This window comes from Erinaceus europaeus, chromosome 12 (genome assembly GCF_950295315.1).
Source record: "Erinaceus europaeus chromosome 12, mEriEur2.1, whole genome shotgun sequence".
Taxonomy (NCBI): Eukaryota; Metazoa; Chordata; class Mammalia; order Eulipotyphla; family Erinaceidae; genus Erinaceus; species Erinaceus europaeus.
In genome coordinates, this window is record NC_080173.1 from 44,894,740 (window position 1) to 44,914,722 (window position 19,983).

Below are 19,983 nucleotides of genomic sequence, written 5' to 3' on the forward strand. Positions count from 1 at the left end.
ACTACTGCCCGATTCCCTGAAACAAGTTTTTATAACAGTTTATCAGTCTGTACAAAAACATAATATTGTGTCATCACAGAAAAAAAAATTAATTGGGGAACAGGGTGGTGGCACACCTGGTTAAGCAGACACATCACCATGCACAATGACCCAGATTCCAGCCACACCTCCCACTCCCCACCTGCAGGGGGAAGCTTCACAATTTCTCTGTACTATCAAATGAAAGATAAAATAAAATAAAGGGGGTCAGGTGGTAGTGCAGCAAGTTAAGCACACATGGCACAAAGAGCAGGGACTGGCACAAGGAACCTGGTTTGAGCCCCTGGATCCCCACCTGCAGGGGGGTCACTTCAGAAGCAGTGAAGCAGATATGCAAATATCGACCTTTCTCTGCCCTTTTCTCGATTTCTCTCTGTCCTGTCCAACAGCAACAACAGCAATAACAACAATAATAACAAGGGCAACAAAAATGGGGAAAAAAAGCCTCCAGGAGCAGTGGATTTGTAGTGTAGGCACCAAGCCCCAGCGATAACCCTGGAGGCAAAATAAATAAATAAATTAATTAATAATAAATAATAAAATACCAACTCTGACACCATCTCCCCAGACAATACCTTGCAGGTCCACCTGCATGTTAGCTGTCAGACTCAGGTAGAAATTAGTAAAGTCATGGACCCCTTGGAATATACCTAAAATAGACCCACTAGATTTTTCCAAAATGAAGACCCCCAAATCTTCATCTGCGATATTCTTGACATTAGGTTCATGATTAGTCAACAATTTGGTCTGCTTAATACCTTAACTCTTTTTCCTTTCTTTCTTTCTTCTTCTTATTTATTTATTTTTTGCCTTCAGGGTTATTGCTGGGGCACTACAAATCCACTGCTCCTGGAAGTTATTTTTTTTCCCCTTTTGTTGCCCTTATTGTTTTATCATTGTTGAGGTTATTATTATTGTTGTCATTGTTGTTGGATAGGACAGAGAGAAATGGAGAGAGGAGAGGAAGACAGAGAGGGGAAGAGAAAGATAAAGACCTGCAGACCTGCTTCACCACCTGTGAAACGACTCCCCTGGCAGGTAGGGAGCTGGGGGCTCGAACCGGGATCCTTACACTGGTCCTTGTGATTCGCGCCATGTGCGCTTAACCTGCTGCACTACCACCTGACCCCCATCTTAGCTCTTTTTCAGCCACTAGGTTCCAGATGCTACCATGATGTCAACCTGACTTCCCTGGACAGATGACCCCACCAGTGTGTCATGGAATCCTGCCTCCCCAGAACCTTGCTCCACTAAGGAAAGAGAGACAGGCTGGGAGTATGGATCGACCTGTCAATGCCCATGTTCAGCGGGGAAGCAATTACAGAAGCCAGACCTTCCACTTTCCACACCCCATAATGACCCTGGGTCCATACTCCTAGAGGGATAAAGAATAGAAGAGTTGTGGTCCGGGAGGTGGCGCAGTGGATAAAGTGTTGGATTCTCAAGCATGAGGTCCTGTGTTCAATCCCCAGCAGCACATGTATCAGAGTGATGTCTGGTTCTTTCTCCCTCTTTCCTTCTATCTTCTTGAAAACTAAGTAAAATCTTTAAAAAAAAAAAAAAAAAAAAAGGAGAGCTTTCCGGGGGGATTCGGATGGGATAGGGAGTTCTGGTGGTGGGAACTGTGTGGAATTATACCCTTCTTATCCTATGGTCTTGTCAATATTTCCATTTTATAAATTAAAAAAAATTAAATAAATAAATAATAAAATAAAAAAAGGTGGATTTGTAGTGTTGGTAGCAGGAAAAAGAAAAGAGAGTGAAAAAGGGAAAGGAAATAAATAAACTGGGACTAGCAAGACAGCTTACATGGATAGCAGGCTAGCTTTCAAGTCTAGCCTCTAGCACTCAGGTTCAAACCCAGCCCCACTGCAATGGAGAAAGTTTCAGTTATGTGGTGTTTTTCCCTCTCTCCTTATGTCTCTATCTGGGAAAAAAAGTTCATTTAGGATGGTAAAGCCCCAACAATGACAAAAAGGAAAAGAAAAACACTGTCGTCTTTTAAAAACCACAAGAAAATCCCCCCAATAAAGGAAAAAGAAAAATCTAGGGTTGGGAGATTGCTTACCCAGTAGGGCATTTGTCTTTCTATGCACAATGTCCCAGGCTCCAGTCCTGGCACCACATGGGAGTATCATGTCACTCAGTGGGGTTAGCTCTATAGATCTATAGATGTCCTCATCTCATCTCCCTTTCTTTTCCCTATCTGTCTATCTATCTATCTACCTATCTGTGTGTGTGTGTGTGTGTGTTTATATATATCTGAAATGAAAAGAATGAAAACAATTCATCCAAAGAGTAGTGGAATCATGAGTAAGGTCCTAGCATCACAAAATAAACCAAACCAAAGAGCTAACTAACGAGGGTTAATGTTTCATACTTGAGGTTACAAAGTCCTAGGTTCAGCCCTCAACACCACCATAAACTATAGCTGAGCGGTGCTCTATCATCTCTTCTTTTATATATTTATTATTTTTTAAATTTTTAAAAAATATTTATTTATTCCCTTTTGTTGCCCTTTTTTCTTTTTTAATTGTTGTAGTTATTATTTGTTGTTGTTGTCATTGTTGTTGGATAGGACAGAGAGAGAAATGGAGAGAGGAGGGGAAGACAGAGAGGGGGAAAGAGAGACACTTGCAGACCTGCTTCACCACTTGTGAAGCGACCCCCCTACCCCCCGCAGGTGGGGAACCTGGGGCTCGAACTGGGATCCTTAGGCCGGTCCTTGTGCTTTGTGCCATCTGCGCTTAACCTGCTGTGCTATCGCCCGACTCCCTATTTATTTTTTTATATTTATTTATTTTCCGTTTTGTTGCTCTTGTCGTTGTTGTTGTAGTTATTATTGTTGTTACTGATGTCGTCATTGTTGGATAGGACAGAGAGAAATGGAGAGAGGAGGGGAGAACAGAGGGGGAGAGAAAGATAGACCCCTGTAGATCTGCTTCACCGCTTGTGAAGTGACCCCCCTGCAGGTGGGGAATTGAACTGGGATCCTTCCGCAGGTCCTTGCGCTTTGCACCCAACTCGCCCTATCTATCTGTTCTTAAAATAATAATTCTGGGGTGGGGGTAGATAGCATAGTGGTTATGCAAATAGACTGTCATGCCTGAGGTTCCGAAGTCACAAGTTCAATCCCCCCTGCACCACCAGAAGCCAGAGCTGATCAGTGCTCTAGTGAAAAAAGAGAAAATAATAATAATAATAATAATAATAATTCTGATAAAAATGTACCAAGAGGGCTGGGAAGACAGCATCATGGTTATACAAAATGACTTTCAGGGGCCAGGAGGAGGCACGCAAGGTTAAGTTCAACCTAACAGTGCTAAAGGACCCAGGTTCAAGTCCTTGGTCCCCACCTGCAGGGGGAAAGCTTCACAAGTGGTTAAGTAGGGCTGCAGGTGCCTCTCTGTCTCTCTCCCTCTATTCCCCCCCAACTCAATTTCTATCTCTATCCAATAATATATAATTTAAAAATATTTATTGGGAGTTGGGCAGCAGGTTAAGCGCACGTGGTGCGAAGTACAAGGACTGGCATAAGGATCCTGGTTTGAGCCCCCAGCTCCCCAACTGCAGGGAAGTCACTTCACAAGCGGTGAAGCAGGTCTGTAGGTGTCTTCTCTCCCACTCTGTCTTCCCCTCCTCTCCACATTTCTCTCTGTCCCATCCAACAACGACAACAATAATAGCTACAACAACAACAAAAAGACAAGGGCAACAAAAGGGAATAAATAAATTTATTTATTTATTTATTCAAAATGACTTTCATGCCTGAGGCTCTATGGCCCCAGCTTCAATCCCAGCTGAGCAGTGCTCTGGTTAAAAAAAAAAAAAAAAAAAAAAAAAGTATGAAGGAATGATGTAGTCTGCAGGAAAGGCTGGGGCTGAGACTCTCCCCTCCCTACCCCCAATCTTTTCTCTCACCCACCTTTTCTCAGTCCCCATTGGGTGCTGCCTACCCTGCTCTGAAGACCAGACCAGCTGGTTGCTCACAGTCTCCACAATCATGTTGGTAGCATCTTCATCTTGGAACAGGGCTTGGACCTGTTGAAGGTTGCCGGAGAACAGGGCATTGTGCACAGCTGGGTCTCGGCAGGTAAGTCGTGGCCTAGAGAGTTGAAAGTGGGGGGGATCTGGGGGGCACCTGTGGCTCCAGCGCCATTGGGCAGCAGCCTGTCACCGGTCCTCCCATTCCTGCCACTCCTGCTGCAGACGCAGGGCACGCAGAGTGGAGAAGGTGGAGGGAAAAGTCTCCTTGGCCATAGGGAGGGGCCCAGGGGTCCAGCCTGTGGCAACTGGGAGAACAGGCTTCCCTCACCCACTGCACACTTGTTCTTAGGAGCCACAGTGCCCCTCACCTGTGACCCAGAGAGAGAAGCAGCTGAGGTTATAAATAGGCCCTTAGCTGTGCTGGTAAACAGCTTGCTCTGAGTAATGTGCCTTGTGAAGAGAAGTATTGGACCAACCCTGGGCACAGTGCTTCATGCCCCTGCACATGACCTGGGAGGCTTAGCTGAGGCCATTCATGAACCCGAGAGTCCACCTCCTCCTACTTCTCTGGATTGAGTCTTTTGGATTGGCAAGAGTTGAGGTGAGTGAAAAAGTCAATCAGGGAGATGGTCAAGAGCAAAAGGAACTGGATAGACAATCCCACCAATGTGTCCTGGAGCTCTGCTTCCCCACTAAGGAGAGAGACAGGCTAGGAGTATGGATTGACCTGTCAATGCCTATGTTCAGCGGGGAAGCAATTACAGAAGCCAGACCTTCCACCTTCTGCATCCCACAATGACCTTGGGTCCATATTCCCAGAGGATCAAAGAATAAGAAAGCTGTCAGGGGAGGGGATGGGATACAGAGTTCTAGTGGTGGGAATTGTGTGGAGTTGTACTCCTCTTATCCTATGGTTTAGTCAGTTTCCCTTTTATAAATAAAAAATTAAAAAAAAAAAAAAAAAAAGGAAGAGTCAGACACCCTGTTTTTCTGTTGCTGCCCCAGAGGACAGACCCCAAGCCAGGAAAGAAGGGCTGGCAGAGACTAGAGTCCAAAGAGCTTCTTACATCTTGTATCTGTGCCCATGTGCATAGAACTTTACAATATTAAAATCATTTGTTTCAACTCCCCTCCCCATACCACCATAAGCCAGAGCTGAGCAGTGCTCTGGTAAAAATAAATAAATAAATAAATAAATTAATTAATTAATTAATGAAAAAAAAAAACTTGTCTGTTGGGGCTGGATGGTGGTGCACCTGGTTGAGCGCACATAGTTACAATGTTACCAGGGTTCAAGGCCCCAGTCCTCACCTGCAGGGGGAAAGCTTCACAAGTGGTGAAGCGGAGCTACAGGTGTCTCTCTGTCTCTATCCCTCTCTATCTTCCCCTACCTTCTTGACTTCTGTGTCTATCAAATAAATAAAGACAATAAACAAAAATTTACACATAAAAAACACTTGTCTGCATCTGACCACTCAGTGTAGTAAAAAAAAACTTGCTTTTTTAATAACATATTTTAAAATCTTTTTATTTATTTATTATTGGATAGAGACAGAGATAAATTGAGAGGGGAGGGGGAGATAGAGGAGAGAGACAGACACATACACAGCCTTGCTTCACCACTCGTGAAGCTTTCCCCCTGCAGATGGGGATCAGGAGCTTGAATCCGGGTCCTTGTGCACTGTAATGTGTGTGCTTAGCCAGGTGCACCACCACCTGGTCCCTTTAAACAGACAATTTTCTTCTTTTTTTCTCTGGCTTATGGTGGTGTGGGAGATTGAACCTGAGTCTTTGGAGCCTTAGGCATGAGTCTCTGCATAACCATTATGTTATCTACCCTCACCTGCTATTTTTTTTGTCACTAGGGCTATTGCTGGGACTCTGTGCCTGCACAACTCCACCACTCTTGGAAGGCATTTCTTTATCCTTTAGATGGAAGAGGCAAAGAGACAGAGATAAGAGAGACAACACAGCAGCACTACTTGAGAAGCCTCTGAGAGAACCAGAGCATCGCTCTGGCACATGGGATGTCGAGTATCAAGCTCAGAACCTCGTGCTTGAGAATTCAACACTTTATGTACTGTGCTCATCTAGGACCCCGAGGAACTTAAGACTTAACAAAGTTAGGTTCAGGTGAACACACTTGGTAGAATGCACACATTACCATGTGAGAAGACCTGGTTTCAAGACCTCAGTCCCAAGACCCTGGTCTCCATCTTCAGGGGGAATGTTTCACAGGTGGTGGAGCAGTGCTACAGATGTGTCCCTTTCTCTCTCTCTTCCCTTTATTTATCTGTCCCTGAAAGAAAGAAAGAAAGAAAGAAAGAAAGAAAGAAAGAGAGAAAGAAAGAGAGAGAGAAAGGAAAGAAAAAAAGATGTGGAAATAGCATAATGGTTCTGCAAAAGATTTTCATGTCTGAGGTTCTAAAAAGTCTCAGGTTCAATCCCCTGGACCATCATAAGAGCTGAGCTGAGCAGTGCTCTGGTAGAAAAAAAAAAAAAAGGACATGGCGGGAGGAGGAGAAAGGGGGGAATGATTTAGTAAGTAAACTACTAGTCTACTAGTTCAAGGAAATTGTGAGGGGTAGAGTTGGGGCTAAGACTCCAGCTAGGTTGACTCTATAGGTGTACTCTAGGAGAATGAAGACAATACTTTCTACCCTTCAAGCAGGCATATTCTCTAGAAACTGCCTTTAAGCAGCCAGATGGTGGCACACCTGGTTGAGTGCTCATACAGTGCGCAAGGACCAAGGTTCAAGCCCCCTGCTTCCACCTGCAAGGAAGGGAAAAGCTTTGTGAGTGGTGAAGCAAGGCTGCATGTGTCTCTCTCACAAACTATCTCCCTTCCTGTCAATTTCTGGCTGTCTCTATCCAATAAATAAATTAGATAATAAAAAAAAAATAAAAAGAAACTGCCTTTAATAAATCTTTTTTTTTTTTTGAGAATGTAATTTTGTATTAGACCACCACCAAATACTTTTTTTTCTTTCTTTTTCTTTTTTTACTTTATCATTTTTAAAAATTTCTTTATTGGGGAATTAATGTTTTATATTTAACAGTAAATATAATAGTTTGTACATGCATAACATTCCCCAGTTTCCCATATAACAATACAACCCCCACTAGGTCCTCTGTCATCCTTCCTGGACCTGTATTCTCCCCACCCACCCACCCCCACCCCAGAGTCTTTTACTTTGATGCAATATGGCCTTTAATAAATCTTGACTCTTCACCCCAAACACTTCGCCTCCCCCATTCTCCAGCTCCTAAAAGTGTTCACATTCCTGCCTAAAGAGGCCCAAGGGGTTAACCTTCAAAACACAAACCACTTACTCTGGAGGAAATCTCCAGAAAGTTCTGCCTCCAGAAGCCTCTAGGGGGAGAAATAAGGCTATGAAACTAGCTTCTAGCTAGTGGGACGGTCTAGGGACACCAGTCCCTACCACAGAGACTCTTGAAGCTCAAAACTGTCCTAAGTGGGCCCACTGCCCTGCCACCCAGGGCCAAACTTCCTCCTCACAAGCTGCAGGCTATGACTGGTCTGTCTTTTCACATACTGGGGGCTCCCTGCAACAGCCCCCTCCTCAGTGATCTTTGACATCCTTCTTTGGTCCACTCACTTGCACTCACAGCTCCCAGTGTCATGTTGTCAGACACCATTTCCATGCTTTTCCCCCACCCCCTCAATCCTTCCTGTTGATAGACAGAGAAGCAAGAAGGGGAAGAGAGGGAGGGAGACATCCCTCACAAAGCTTCCCTCCGAAGGTGGGAACTGGGGACTTGAACCTGGATCTTTTACATGGTATTTTGTGCCTTCTACCATGTATTCCACCATCTGCTGCCTCACCACCCATTCCCCTAACCTACACACTTCAATGGAATGTTTTATCTAAAACAGTAAATTCCTCGCCTTGAAAACTTCCACTTATTTCCTATACCTGCCTTCACCTAAGCCCCAGTTCCTCAGTTTGGCCTCACCCTTTCCTGTCATTTCCTTTCATGCCGTTCCCTCTGCCTGGAACTCCCTTCTGACTCATTCCTCAAAGGTCACCTGTTCTGGGAGACACTGCTACAGGAAACTGGGGTCACTCACCCCTCATAATCCCAGCCACTCCCCATATGTGCACTAGGAGGACTTCAGGGGCTTTTTAAAAAAATATTTTATTTACTTACTAATGAGAAAGATAGGAGAGAAAGAACCAGATAACACTCTGGTACATGTGCTGCTGGGGATTGAACTCGGGACCTCATACTTGAGAATCGAATGCTTTATCCATTGAGCCACCTCCCAGACCACATAGGGGCTTTTTTTTTGTCTCCAGGGTTATCACTGGGTCACAGTGGCGGCACTATAAATTCACAGCTCCTGGTGGCCATTTTTTTCCATTTTATTGGACAGGACAGAGGAACTGAGAGGGGAAAGAGAAATAGGGAGAGAGAGATACCTGTAGACCTGCTTCACCACTCATGAAGCTTTCCCCCCTGCAGGTGAGGAGCAAAGGCTCGAACCTGGATCCTCGTGCTTAGTACTATGTAGGCTTAACCAGATGTGCCACTGCCCAGCCCCCAAGGGCACTTTGTAAAACATCTATCCCCATGTCTTGTAGACAATGACATCTGCTGTGCTGGATGTGGGCCCTGGAATAGCACTTGAATTTATTCAACTGGGCCTTGGTACCCAGCAGGGCCAAGTATACAATAACAATAGGACTTGTTTAAATTTTTTTATATTTATTTTCCCTTTTGTTGCCCTTGTTGTTTTTTATTGTTGTTGTTGTTTATGTCATCATTGTTGGATAGGACAGAGAGAAATGGAGAGGGGAGGGGAAGACAGAGAAGGGGAGAGAAAGATAGACACCTGCAAACCTACTGCACCGCTTGTGAAGCTAGGGTAGGTAGGGAGCCAGGGGCTCGAACCAGGATCCTTACGCCGGTCCTTGCACTTTGCATCACCTGCACTTAACCCACTGTGCTACCGCCTGACTCCCTACAATAGGACTTGTAATGTGTGCTGCTAGGGACTGAAAGAAGCAGGGCCTCAAGCATGCAAAGCATGCACTATACCACTGAACAACACGCAGCTCCTCCACAGGAGGCCCTGGCGTGGCCTGGAGCAGACTGGACCCATGTGTCATCCTCTTTTCTGCCAGAGCAAACACTTTGCCTGCCCCAGTGGGTGGCAGCAGCCCGGGCTATTTCCAGCACTGCCCTCACCTTGCTGCTCACCCACTCTAGGCCCAGCTTCTTGGGGACGTTCCAGGGAAGGGGGCCCCAGAGGAGTAATGAGGTCATATACAGCGAGGATTTGGAGAGCCTCAGAGAAAGACACCTCTATGAACACAGCTGTGATGAACCCTGTTAAAGCCCATTCAGCCGCCAACGGGCTGGCTGAGAACCTACAGATAGGTTCCCAGGGTTGGGAGCTGGCAAGGTTGGGTGGAGCCAAAATGGGTCAGAGCTTCCTCCTATACATGCAGTGCGCATGGGGTGAAGGCCAGACTGTGTGTGTCTGTGTGCGCGCTGTGACACCCCCTTGGCTAAGACACAATTTGCAGCTTTCTTGTCACATTGGCCTGGAGGTGCTCTCACTACACTTACTCCCTAGAAACATCATGTGTCCTGTGTCTTTGTCCTTAGAATTGGCTTCCTTTTCTTTTTCTTTTTAAATTTATTTATTTATTTATTTTCCCTTTTGTTGCCCTTTTTGTTGTTTTTGTTATTGATGTCATCGTTGTTGGATAGGACAGAGAGAAATGGAGAGAGGAGGGGAAGACAGAGAGGGGGAGAGAAAGACAGACACCTGCAGACCTGCTTCACCAACAACCCCCCTCCACAGGTGGGGAGCCAGGGGCTTGAACCGGGATTCTTACAACAGTCCTCGTGTTTTGCACCACGTGCGCTTAACCCGCTGCACCACTGCCTGACCCCCAGTATTGGCTTCCTAAGGGGAAAAAAAAAAAGAATCCTATAAGAGCCCACAGGGAGCAGCCCAGTTCTGGCAGGAGTAGACCAGGATTAGGACACCTGGGAGGTCAGAAACCTTGGGGAAATGAAGTACAACATAAGAAAACAGGACTAGTGAGGCATGTGTGCAGTAGAGTGCAGGACTCAAGAACTGGGGAAGAATGAACAGGCCAGGGACAGAGGCTGGTTCGGTGCAGGAGGACCATGTAGTATAAACAGACTCTGGCCCAGATCTAAGTCATATATGTAGAGTTGGGGAGTTGGCAGGAAGAAAGAAGGTGGAGAAAGAAATGTGTGGCATACTCAGTAAGATCAAATGGGACAGTAAAGGGGCAAGGGTGCAGGTTAATTAGTCCCTTCTTGCTTCTGGTCTTAGAACACAAAAGCCTTCTATTGAACAGAACAGAGTCCCTCTACAACCAGCAGTCAGCTGAACATGGAGTTGATGGATTTTTGTTTGTTTTTGTTTTGTTTTTTGCCATCTCCAGGACTTCATCACTGGGGGGCTGAGTCTTTCAAACAGAGAAAGAAGAGTTGATGGTGGTAGTGGGGAAACAAAACCGTACCACTGACTCCAATGTGGTGTGGGGCAGGCTTGGACTTGTGCTGTATACATGGCAAAGCAGCACACTATTCAAATGAGTTACTTTGCTAGTCCTTTTTGAAATGTGGTACTTGGGCATTACACATGATTCCACCATCAATAAAATGTGAGAAACAAAGAAAAAAACAATGTAGTAGTGATTTAGATTATAAACCAAAATATAAAACACCTATGATTCTATACTGATATAACTGAGCAACTACATAAAAGAAAATGAGGGAAGGGCCAGCAAAATAGCTTAGCTGGATAATACACCTATTTTGAGCTGGCCCCCACCAAGCTGAAGGATGCTTCAGTGCTGTGGTGTCCTTCTTTATCCCTCCACCCCTCACCTTCCACATCTGAAAAAGTCATCCCAGAGTGGCAAAGCCCCAGTAATCGCAATGAAGGAGAACAGGCCCCGTTTCCCATTTGGAATTCCAAGCAATCTATCTATCCTACCTCCTATTTAAGGCGGTGAAACCTAATTCTTCATTTCTCATTTATGGGCTGTACACAGTGGCTTCCTTTCAGAGAACAGTATAGAAGGGGATGAAGGGAAGGGGGTGGGAGGAATAACTTTCCTAATAAACCCTACCTCAGCCAAGTGGTAATACTCAACATGAACCTTTGATACAATGTGATGAGAACAGCACCTCACCTTTGTGGGCTTCCTCCCCAAAACATACAACCTCGTTCATCAGCCAAGTCCCAATAGAGGGGCATCCTGCAACACACCTGACCCATGCTACCCAAAGCTGTCAAGGTCATAAACACAAGGGCAGTATGAGAAGCTGTCATAGCCAAAGGAAACTCGATGACTAAATGTAACACAGATTCCTGGAAATTAAGTAAATCTGAATAAAGTATGGGTATCGTTAACTGCTCAGCTTTGGCCAATGGTGATACCTGAAAGCCTCAGGCATGAAACTCATTTGCATAACCATCATGCTACCTCCCAATAATAAAAGCACTGATACAGTTTCTTTGTGGCAAATCTACCACATGCATATAAAAAGGGAAACTGGATATGGGGTATAGGGAAACACACTGTAATATTTCTATAAATCTAAAACTCTCTAAGGAATAAAGAGTAGCCTAATTCTTCCCTGGCCAAAGATCACTGGCATGGCAGAGGACAAGGAGTAGTAAGGGGTAGAGAGGGAGGAGGAGGCAGGTGAAGCACTCAGCTGCTTTATTCTGGGGACAAAGTATAGCCACCCCTGCCCCTGCACAGGGGAACCGTGGCATATGTGAGCTGGGCAATTAGAGGTCTCAACAGACAAAGCAGAGGGAAGCCTGAATATGTCCTTTCCTGTCCAGAGGGACAGGCCAGCACTGCTGTGGGGGGCTCCTCTTGACTTCTCAGCTGTCTGGGGACTAGGCTTTAAAAGACCAGGCCCAACATCTAAGGCAAGAGAGTGACACTGTAGGTGATAGCTTCTATGTTGACAGGAGGAGGAATGATCCCCTTGAGGACAGAGGGCAGGAGGATTAGAAAGCCAGCCTTGGGTTTAATTCTGCTATGCCCAAGGAAGGTCCAAAGTGACAGCAGTGCAAAACCTGAGGGAGGAGGGCGTTCCCAGGGAAAGCATCCAGGGTGGGAGCAACCCCAGGAGTCCAAACTCTGTCCGTTCTCCAGTAGTGCTGCTCTTCTCTCAGACATTAACAGACATGATCAGCCTGGGTGCTGAGAGGCTGCTGCTCATGGTGGATGCCCTGCCTCAGCACAGTCCCAAGTGCTGGTCCCGCAAAAGAAGTCCTCAGGGAGCTCACTCAGGAGTCCATCCAGGTCATCTATTGGGGAGACAGACAGAATGGGTGGACTCAGTGATAACATCAGGGTTTCAAGGCTCCATGTGACTCAAGTCTGAAGGGCCTAGAGCTGGCTGTAGAGGTGGCTTCCCCTGGACAGTGGTGTCCCTGCTGGTGGCACTCAGGTTGGCCATTTGCTCTCTGCTCCCTACACAACCACAGACAATGAAAGTCATGAGCAACATCTCTGGGCCATTCTGCTGAGACAGATTTCCCCTGGTTCTCAGTGGTTCCTCTCTTCCATCTAGAGCCACAGAGCCTGAGCAGAAAGGCTGCAGATGTCCCCTGGTGCCATTCTCTCACTGAACACACAGAGAGAAACAAGACCAGGAAAACCCACTCCATATGTTTAGATCATTAATCTAGGGGCTGAGTGGTGGCACACTGGATCGAGTGTACATATTACCATGAGCAAGGACCCAGGTTCAAGCCCCAGATCCCCGCATGGGGGTGGAGAGTGGGTGGGGGGAGGGAGAGTAGTAGTATATGGGAACATACTGTAATATTTCTGCAATAATACTCTAAGTAAACAAGAGCAGTGTAGTTTTTCACTGGCAGGGCAGATGGCTCCTACATGGATATCTACTTCATTAACACTTCCTGGTAGGCCCCTCAGCTTAGTCAGGATAGGGAGTTCTGCTTCTATGGTCTGGCCATCAGTCCACATGAGATTCAAGGTGGAGTAAAGGGATTCCTTTACTCCAGGGCAATTCCTCATTGTGGCTAATAGCACATGGCCTGGAAATGGGGGAGACCTCAGATCACTCTATTTGCTTCACATGGACACATTAGACCATAAACTATGCCCCTGTTACACTGTTAACTAGTTTGTTACTTGCTCCCTTCCAGAGAAGGCACTATGTCTGACTGCTGGTAAGACTCGTAAGATCTAAAGATTAACAGAAAGAGGGGCTGGGCAGTGGCATACCCATTCATAGTACTGTGCACAAGGACCTTTGAGCTTGAGCCCCCACTTTCCACCTGCAGCAGGGACTTTCCATGAGTGATGAAGCAGGTATGCTGGTGTCTATCTTTCTCTATTTCCCTTTCCTCTCTCAATTTCTCTGTCCTATTGAATAAAACAGGAAAGAAAAAAAAAAAAGAGGGAAAAATAGTTGCCAGGAGTGGTGGAGTCACAGAGCCAGCACCAAGCCCCAGTGACAACCCTAGAGACAAAAAACAAACAACAGGGGTTGGGCGGTAGCACAGCGGATTAAGCGCACATGACACGAAACACAAGGGCCAGTGTAAGGATCCCGGTTCGAGCCCCCGGCTCCCCACCTGCAGGGAAGTCACTTCACAAGTGGTGAAGTGGGTCTGCAGATATCTTCTCTCCCCGTCTCTGTCTTCCCCTCCTCTCTCAATTTTTCTCTGTCCTATCCAACAACAATGACATTAATAACAATGATAATAATAACCACAATAAGGGCAACAAAATGGGGAAAAATAGCCTCCAGGAGATTCATGGTGCAGGTACCAAGCCCCAGCAATAAACCTGGAGGCAAAAAAAAAAAAAAAAAGGAGCCAGGCAGTAGCGCAGCAGGTTAAGCACACATGGCACAAAGCACAAGGGCCGGCATAAGGATCCCGGTTCGAGCCCCAGCTTCCCACCTGCAGGGGTGTCACTTCATAGGCAGTGAAGCAGGTCTGCAGGTGTCTTTCCTTCCTCTCTGTCTTCCCCTCCTCTCTCCATTTCTCTCTGTTCTAGCCAACAATGATGACAGCAATAATAACTACAATAAAAAAACAAGGGCAACAAAAGAGAATAAATAAATAAATAAAAAAAAAGAAAAAATCCTAAAATGGGCCAGGTGGTAGCACAGTGGGTTAAGTGCTCATAGCACAAAGCACAAGGACCGGCATAAGGAACCCAGTTTGAGCCCTCAGCTCCTCACCTGCAGGGGGGGTCACTTCACAAGTGGTGAAGCAGGTCTGTAGGTGTTTATCTTTCTCTCCCCCTTTCTGTCTTCCCCACCTCTCGTGATTTCTCTCTGTCTATCCAACAATAACAGCAATAGCAACAATAACAACAACAATAACAAGGGCAACAAAATGGAGAAAATGGCCTCCAGGAGCAGTGGATTCATAGTGCAGGCACCAAGCCCCAGCAATAATCCTGAAGGCAAAATAAAAATAAAATAATTTAATTTAATTAAAAAAAATGAAACCAAAAAATAAACAAAATACAGTCTAGTCAGTATCATCTGGTTGAGTTATTCAAGACTTTTCAATCCCCAGCACTGCATGTGCCAGAGTGATGTTCTGGCTCTCTCTATATTGTGTTAATAACTAAATAAGTAGTTTGAATTTTTTTTACTTATGAAAGAAGAAGAGAAAATAACCAGAGCCTCACTCAAGCACATGCCAATGTCAGAACTTGAGCCTCATGCTTGATAGTCTGATACTTGGGTTCCCCCTCTTGGGCAGCAATAAATCAATCTAAAAAAATCAAACAAAACAAAACCTACTAGAAACCTCTCCTGGGTCAGATGACTGCCTTACCTGTTTCTGTAAGTTCCTCCTTAGGAAATGCCCCTGTCTCTGTATTCTGTGCTGTTCTGATGTCTTTCCCAGGCTTCACAGTGTCATCAAATTGGAGGCTACCGTGTAAGTTTCCTGGATCCTGAGACAAATCATCATCATCAGGTTACCAATGTCTGTATTCCTGAAATTTTTCTGGATGGAATCAATCTCACCTAGACAACCTCAGAGGAGTAAGTGGGGGCTCATAAAGACGTAGATTGAAGGCACGTGCTGGGGTCAGTACCCCAAATATGCTCAACAATAGATAATTTTTTTGTTATCACTGGGGCTTGGGTGCTCTAGGCTAACTTAAAAATTATGTGTTTTAATTAATTATGTTTCATATATATTAATATTTATTCTTAATGACAGAGAGGAAAAGAGAATGAGATCATCACTCTGGCTCATGCTAAGTCAGGGATCAAATTCCAGACCTTATGCTTGAGAGTCCAACAGTTTATCCACTATATCACCTTCCAGGAAACATCAGGCCAACTTTTTTCAGACAGAAACAGAAAGAGAAAGGGAAAGATAACACAGTACAGAGCTTTCTCTAGCTAGACTTGGGGTGGGATGGAACCTGGGTCATATGCACAATAAAGCAGGTATACTATCCAAGTGAGCTATACCGTGGGCCCAAAGTTATTTATTTACTAAGATTTATTTATTTATTTAATTTATGAGAGAAAGAGAGAGAAAGAGAAAAAGACATAAACCCAGAGCATCACTTAGGCATATGGAATAGTGAGAGTCAAATGGGCTTCATAGTTGAGAGTCCAATGGTTTATCCAATGCACCACCTGCCAGGTTGCAACTTATTTACTTTTTTTTTTTCCCTCCAGGGTTATTGCTGGGAATTGGTGCTTGTACTATGAATCCATTGCTCATTGAAGCTACTTTTTTCCCCTTTTGTTCTCCTTGTTGTTTTATTTCTGTTGTGGTTATTATTATTGTTTTTATTGATGTTGTTTTTTCCATTTTTGTTGCCCTTATTGTTTTCTTGTTGTAGTTATTATTGTTGTCGTCGTTGTTGGATAGGACAGAGAGAAACGGAGAGAAGACGGGAAGACAGAGGGGGGAAAGAAAGACAGACACCTGCCCATAACCCGCTGCACTACCACCCGACTCCCAAGGTGTCAAGTTTGATCCCCACCTTCACACATGCCAAACTGATGCTCTGGGTCTTTCTCTTTCTCTTTCCTCACTCACCCCACCCCATAAATGATTTTTTTCTTCACATGATAAACTGAGAGGGGAGAGGTAGGTAGAGTGGGAGAGATAAAAATAAACACCCTCAGACCTGCTTCATTGCTCATGAAGTGTCCCCTGAAGGTGGGGAGTGGGAGCTCTAACTCGTCAGTTCCTTATGCATGGTAATGTGTATGTTTAACCAAGTATGTCACCACCCAACCTGCTATAATAAATCTTCTTTAAAAGTCTTTTTTTAATTGGATAAAGACAGAGAGGAATTGAGAAGGAAGGGGGAGCTAGAGAGAGAGAAACACCTGCAGCTCTGCTTATGAAGCTTTCCCCCTGCAGGTAGAGACCAGGGGGCTTGTACCTGGGTCCTTGTGCATTATAATGTCAGTGCTTAACCAGGTGTGCCACTGCTTGGCCCCTGATTTAGTCGTCGTCTCCCCCTTCCCCCATCTTCCCCACCTCTCTTGATTTCTCTCTGTCCTATCCAACAACAATAGCCAACAGCAACAATAATAATAACAACAAGGGCAACAAAAATGGAAAAAACGGCCTCCGGGAGCAGTGGATTTATAGTGGAGATAGCCTTGGAGGGAAAAAAAAAAAAAAAAAAAAAAACGAATTCACCTCCTTCACTTCATCTTGGATGGAGCTTAAAGAAACCATGTTAAGTGAAATAAGCCAGAAACAAAAGAATGAATATGGGATGATCTCACTCATGACAGAATTTGAAAAACAAGACCAGAAAAAGGAAAACACTAAGCAGAACTTGGACTGGAGTTGGTGTGTTGCACCAAAGTAAAGTCTCTGAGGTGAGGGGAAGGTTCAGGTCCTAGGACTTGATGGCAGAGGACCTAGTGGGGTTGTATTATTATGTGGAAAACTGGGAAGTGTTATGCAGGTACAAACTATTGTATTTTACTGCCAACTGTAAACCATTAATCCCCTATTAAAGAAATTTTTAAAATCCCTAAACTGTCTGACATACAGGTAAATAATCAAAATTAGTAACTAAATTGGAGGTGCACCTGGTTGAGCGCATATGGTACTATGTGCAACAACCTGTACAAGGATCTGGGTTTGAGCCCTCCACTCCCCACCTATAGCAGGGTCGCTTCACAAGTGATGAAGCAGGTCTGCAGGTGTCTATCTTTCTCTCCTTCTCTACCTCCCTGTCCTCTCTCCACTTCTCTCTGCTCTATCAGATAAAATGGGGGGAGAAAAGCCATGGATTCAAAGTGCTGGCACTGAGCCTTAGTGATAATGCTGAAGGCAAAAGCAAGCAAGCAAGCAAGCAAGCAAACGTTAACCAAATCATTCGTCACAGCTACCCTTACGTAATGAAGAATGAGGGAGGCCAAATTTCATGTTTTTCTTTATCACATGCCATTTCAGGTTTTTCTCTTTGTTGAGCTGGGGTCCACCTCACCCTAAAGTAGAGCCTGGGACCACAGTCTCCTTTAGTTCAGAAAGAGCGACCCCCCCCCCCCATGGCCCTGCTAGTTCTGTGTGGGTGTCCCTTTACTTAGCAGAGGTGGAGCAGAAGCCAGAATGGAAGACAAAGCAAGTGTTGGCACCTGGAAGGTCATTTCTAGCTCCCCTTCCTCTGCGCCACCACCTCCACCTGATCTGACCTTCAGCATTTACTGAGGACTACACTACATGCACCTGTGTATCAGCTTGGTTAGCTCTCAAGAGACACTCACCCTCCGGTATACAAGTTTGCCATCAGACACTCTGGGACCACCAAGAGCCAGCTGTTGCTCTAGGTTCTGTTATTTCATTGCTTGGCACACAGCTGGGCCAAGAATAGGAGAGGTGCCCTGTCCCTAAAAGGCATCTCTTTGGGAGTCAGGCAGTAGCGCATCAGGTTAAGCGCACATGGTGCAAAACGCGAGGACTGACGTAAGGAACCTGGTTCGAGCCCTTGGATCCCCACGTGCAGGGGAGTCGCTTCACAAGCAGTGAAGCAGGTCTGCAAGTGTCTTATCTTTCCTCCTTTCTGTCTTCCACTCCTCTCTCCATTTCTCTCTGTCCTATCCAACAATGACGACATCAATAACAACAATAACTACAACAATAAAAAAAACAAGGTCAACAAAATGGGAAGAAAAAAAAGGCATTTCTTCACCTCAGGACAACTGCCCCCTTCACACCTTTGTTCCCGTATGTGAGGGTGATCTGGCTGCGACATCTGTCACCCCATTGATTGCCAGGGTTGATTCGGCTGATCTGGCTGGCTAGGTGGGTGTCCCCTTCCTCCCTCAACACTCCATGTGCGTCCCTCCCGAAGCTGTGTGCTCAGTCGAAGAGGACGGCCTTCCCCGAATAGAGACGGACCGGTCTTCGGTCGAGGGTATACGAGTAGCTGCACTCCCCTGCTAGAACCTCCAAACAAGCTCTCAAGGTCTCATACCTTTGTTCCCTGGGGTACAGGAGGGGAAGAAATCAGAAGGTCCCAGAAGAAAGTGGCCCTGTGAGTCCCCAGGCCATCCCATGTCTCTTACCTTAGGGAAGAGCTGCGGTGGCTGAGGCATGTTCCCATCCCCACAATCTGGAATGTAAATGTGGACCAGGTTGTTGGGTGTCACATTGAGGTAGTGATTTCGCAGTGAAGGAGAAAACACTCCAATCTGGAGCCGAGAAAGAGGAAGGTTAATACCCATGTTAGGTGCTATCAGATGGCCACCAGGCCCACACAGATTGCTCCTTGCCCAGCCCCAGTGCTATGGAAGAACCACTCCTCCCTACCACTTCATGCCATTCCACCACAGCACCCAGGCTTTTCCTCAGTTCCAGCAAACCAGGGCCTAGATCAAATCCACTCCATGGCTGGGTTCCAGGAGGGAAGACAGTCAGACAAGTAAGGAGACAGAGAACAGGGGCTTCCCAAGGCAGGAGGGGTGAGACCCAGATTTGAGCCTGGCCCCCATAGCATTGAAGTTTCAGCACTGTAGTTTCTTTCCCCTCTACCTCTGCTTCTCTTCCTAAAGTCAGGCTGGAGCAGTGAAGGCTCAGGTGACAAGAAAAAAAAATAATCTCCCCTTCAAGTTCCATGCCTGCTTAAAAAATAAGTAAGTAGGGGGTTGGGCAGTAGCGCAGTGGGTTAAGCGCACACGGCACCAAGACAGGCATAAGGATCCCGGTTCGAACCCCGGCTCCCCACCTGCAGGGGAGTCGCTTCACAGGTGGTGAAGCAGGTCTGCAGGTGTCTATCTTTCTCTCCCCCTGTCTTCCCCTCCTCTCTCCATTTCTTTTGGTCCTATCCAACAATGACATCAATAACAACAACAACAATAACTACAACAATGATTAAAAAAAAACAAGGGCAACAAAAAAGGAAAAAAAATAGCTTTCAGTAGCAGTGGATTTGTGGTGCAGGCACCGAGCCCCAACAATTACCGTGGATGCAAAAAATAAGTAAATATATATATATTTTTTTTTTTTCCCCAAAAAAAATACTGCTCAGCTCTGGGTTATAGTGGTGCAGGGGACTTCAAAGCCTCAGACATAAAAGTATTTTGCATAACCATTATGTTGTCTCCCCACCCTTATTATTTTTTTCAAAGGTTTATTTATGAGGGGTAGGGAGAAAACCAGACTGTCACTCTACACATGTGACAGGGATTGAACTTGGAACTTCATATTCAAAGCCCAATGCCTGGGATTGTGCCATGTCCTAGACAGCTACTTTTTATTTTTTTAAGATTTATTTAGGGAGTCAGACGGTAGCGCAGCGGGTTAAGCACAGGTGGTGCAAATGCAAGGACCGACATAAGGTTCCCGGTCCGAGCTCCCGGCTTCCCATCTGCAGGGGCTTTACTTCACAGGCAGTGAAGCAGGTCTGCAGGTGTCTATCTTTCTCTCCCCCTCTG

The 19,983-nt window shown here is 45.6% G+C and overlaps 2 protein-coding genes and 1 long non-coding RNA gene across 6 annotated transcripts in view; 1 reads left to right on the forward strand and 2 right to left on the reverse strand.

The window, feature by feature from the left end:
• ASB16 (ankyrin repeat and SOCS box containing 16) overlaps positions 1 to 4,123 on the reverse strand; it is a 16,433-nt gene extending 12,310 nt beyond the window's left edge. The window contains exon 1 of the mRNA XM_007531829.2: positions 3,996 to 4,123. Within this exon, the coding sequence (XP_007531891.2) occupies positions 3,996 to 4,044 (49 nt within the window). The 5' untranslated portion in view covers positions 4,045 to 4,123. The remainder of the gene's footprint in view (positions 1 to 3,995) is intronic.
• LOC132541906 (uncharacterized) lies at positions 3,997 to 18,039 on the forward strand. Its single transcript, XR_009553017.1, has 4 exons — positions 3,997 to 4,132; positions 4,376 to 4,627; positions 14,963 to 15,102; positions 17,643 to 18,039. It is a non-coding gene; the product is annotated as an uncharacterized LOC132541906 (long non-coding RNA).
• HROB (homologous recombination factor with OB-fold) overlaps positions 11,752 to 19,983 on the reverse strand; it is a 22,583-nt gene continuing 14,351 nt past the window's right edge. For 2 of the 4 annotated variants that reach the window (XM_060203396.1, XM_060203399.1), the window contains exons 8-10: positions 18,616 to 18,741; positions 14,891 to 15,011; positions 11,752 to 12,370 (exon numbers count right to left, since the gene is read on the reverse strand). In XM_060203396.1, the coding sequence (XP_060059379.1) occupies positions 12,279 to 12,370; positions 14,891 to 15,011; positions 18,616 to 18,741 (339 nt within the window). In that variant the 3' untranslated portion in view covers positions 11,752 to 12,278. Of the gene's footprint in view, positions 12,371 to 14,890; positions 15,012 to 18,615; positions 18,742 to 19,983 lie in introns of those variants that run through there. The other 2 variants (XM_060203397.1, XM_060203398.1) reach the window with 2 other exon arrangements.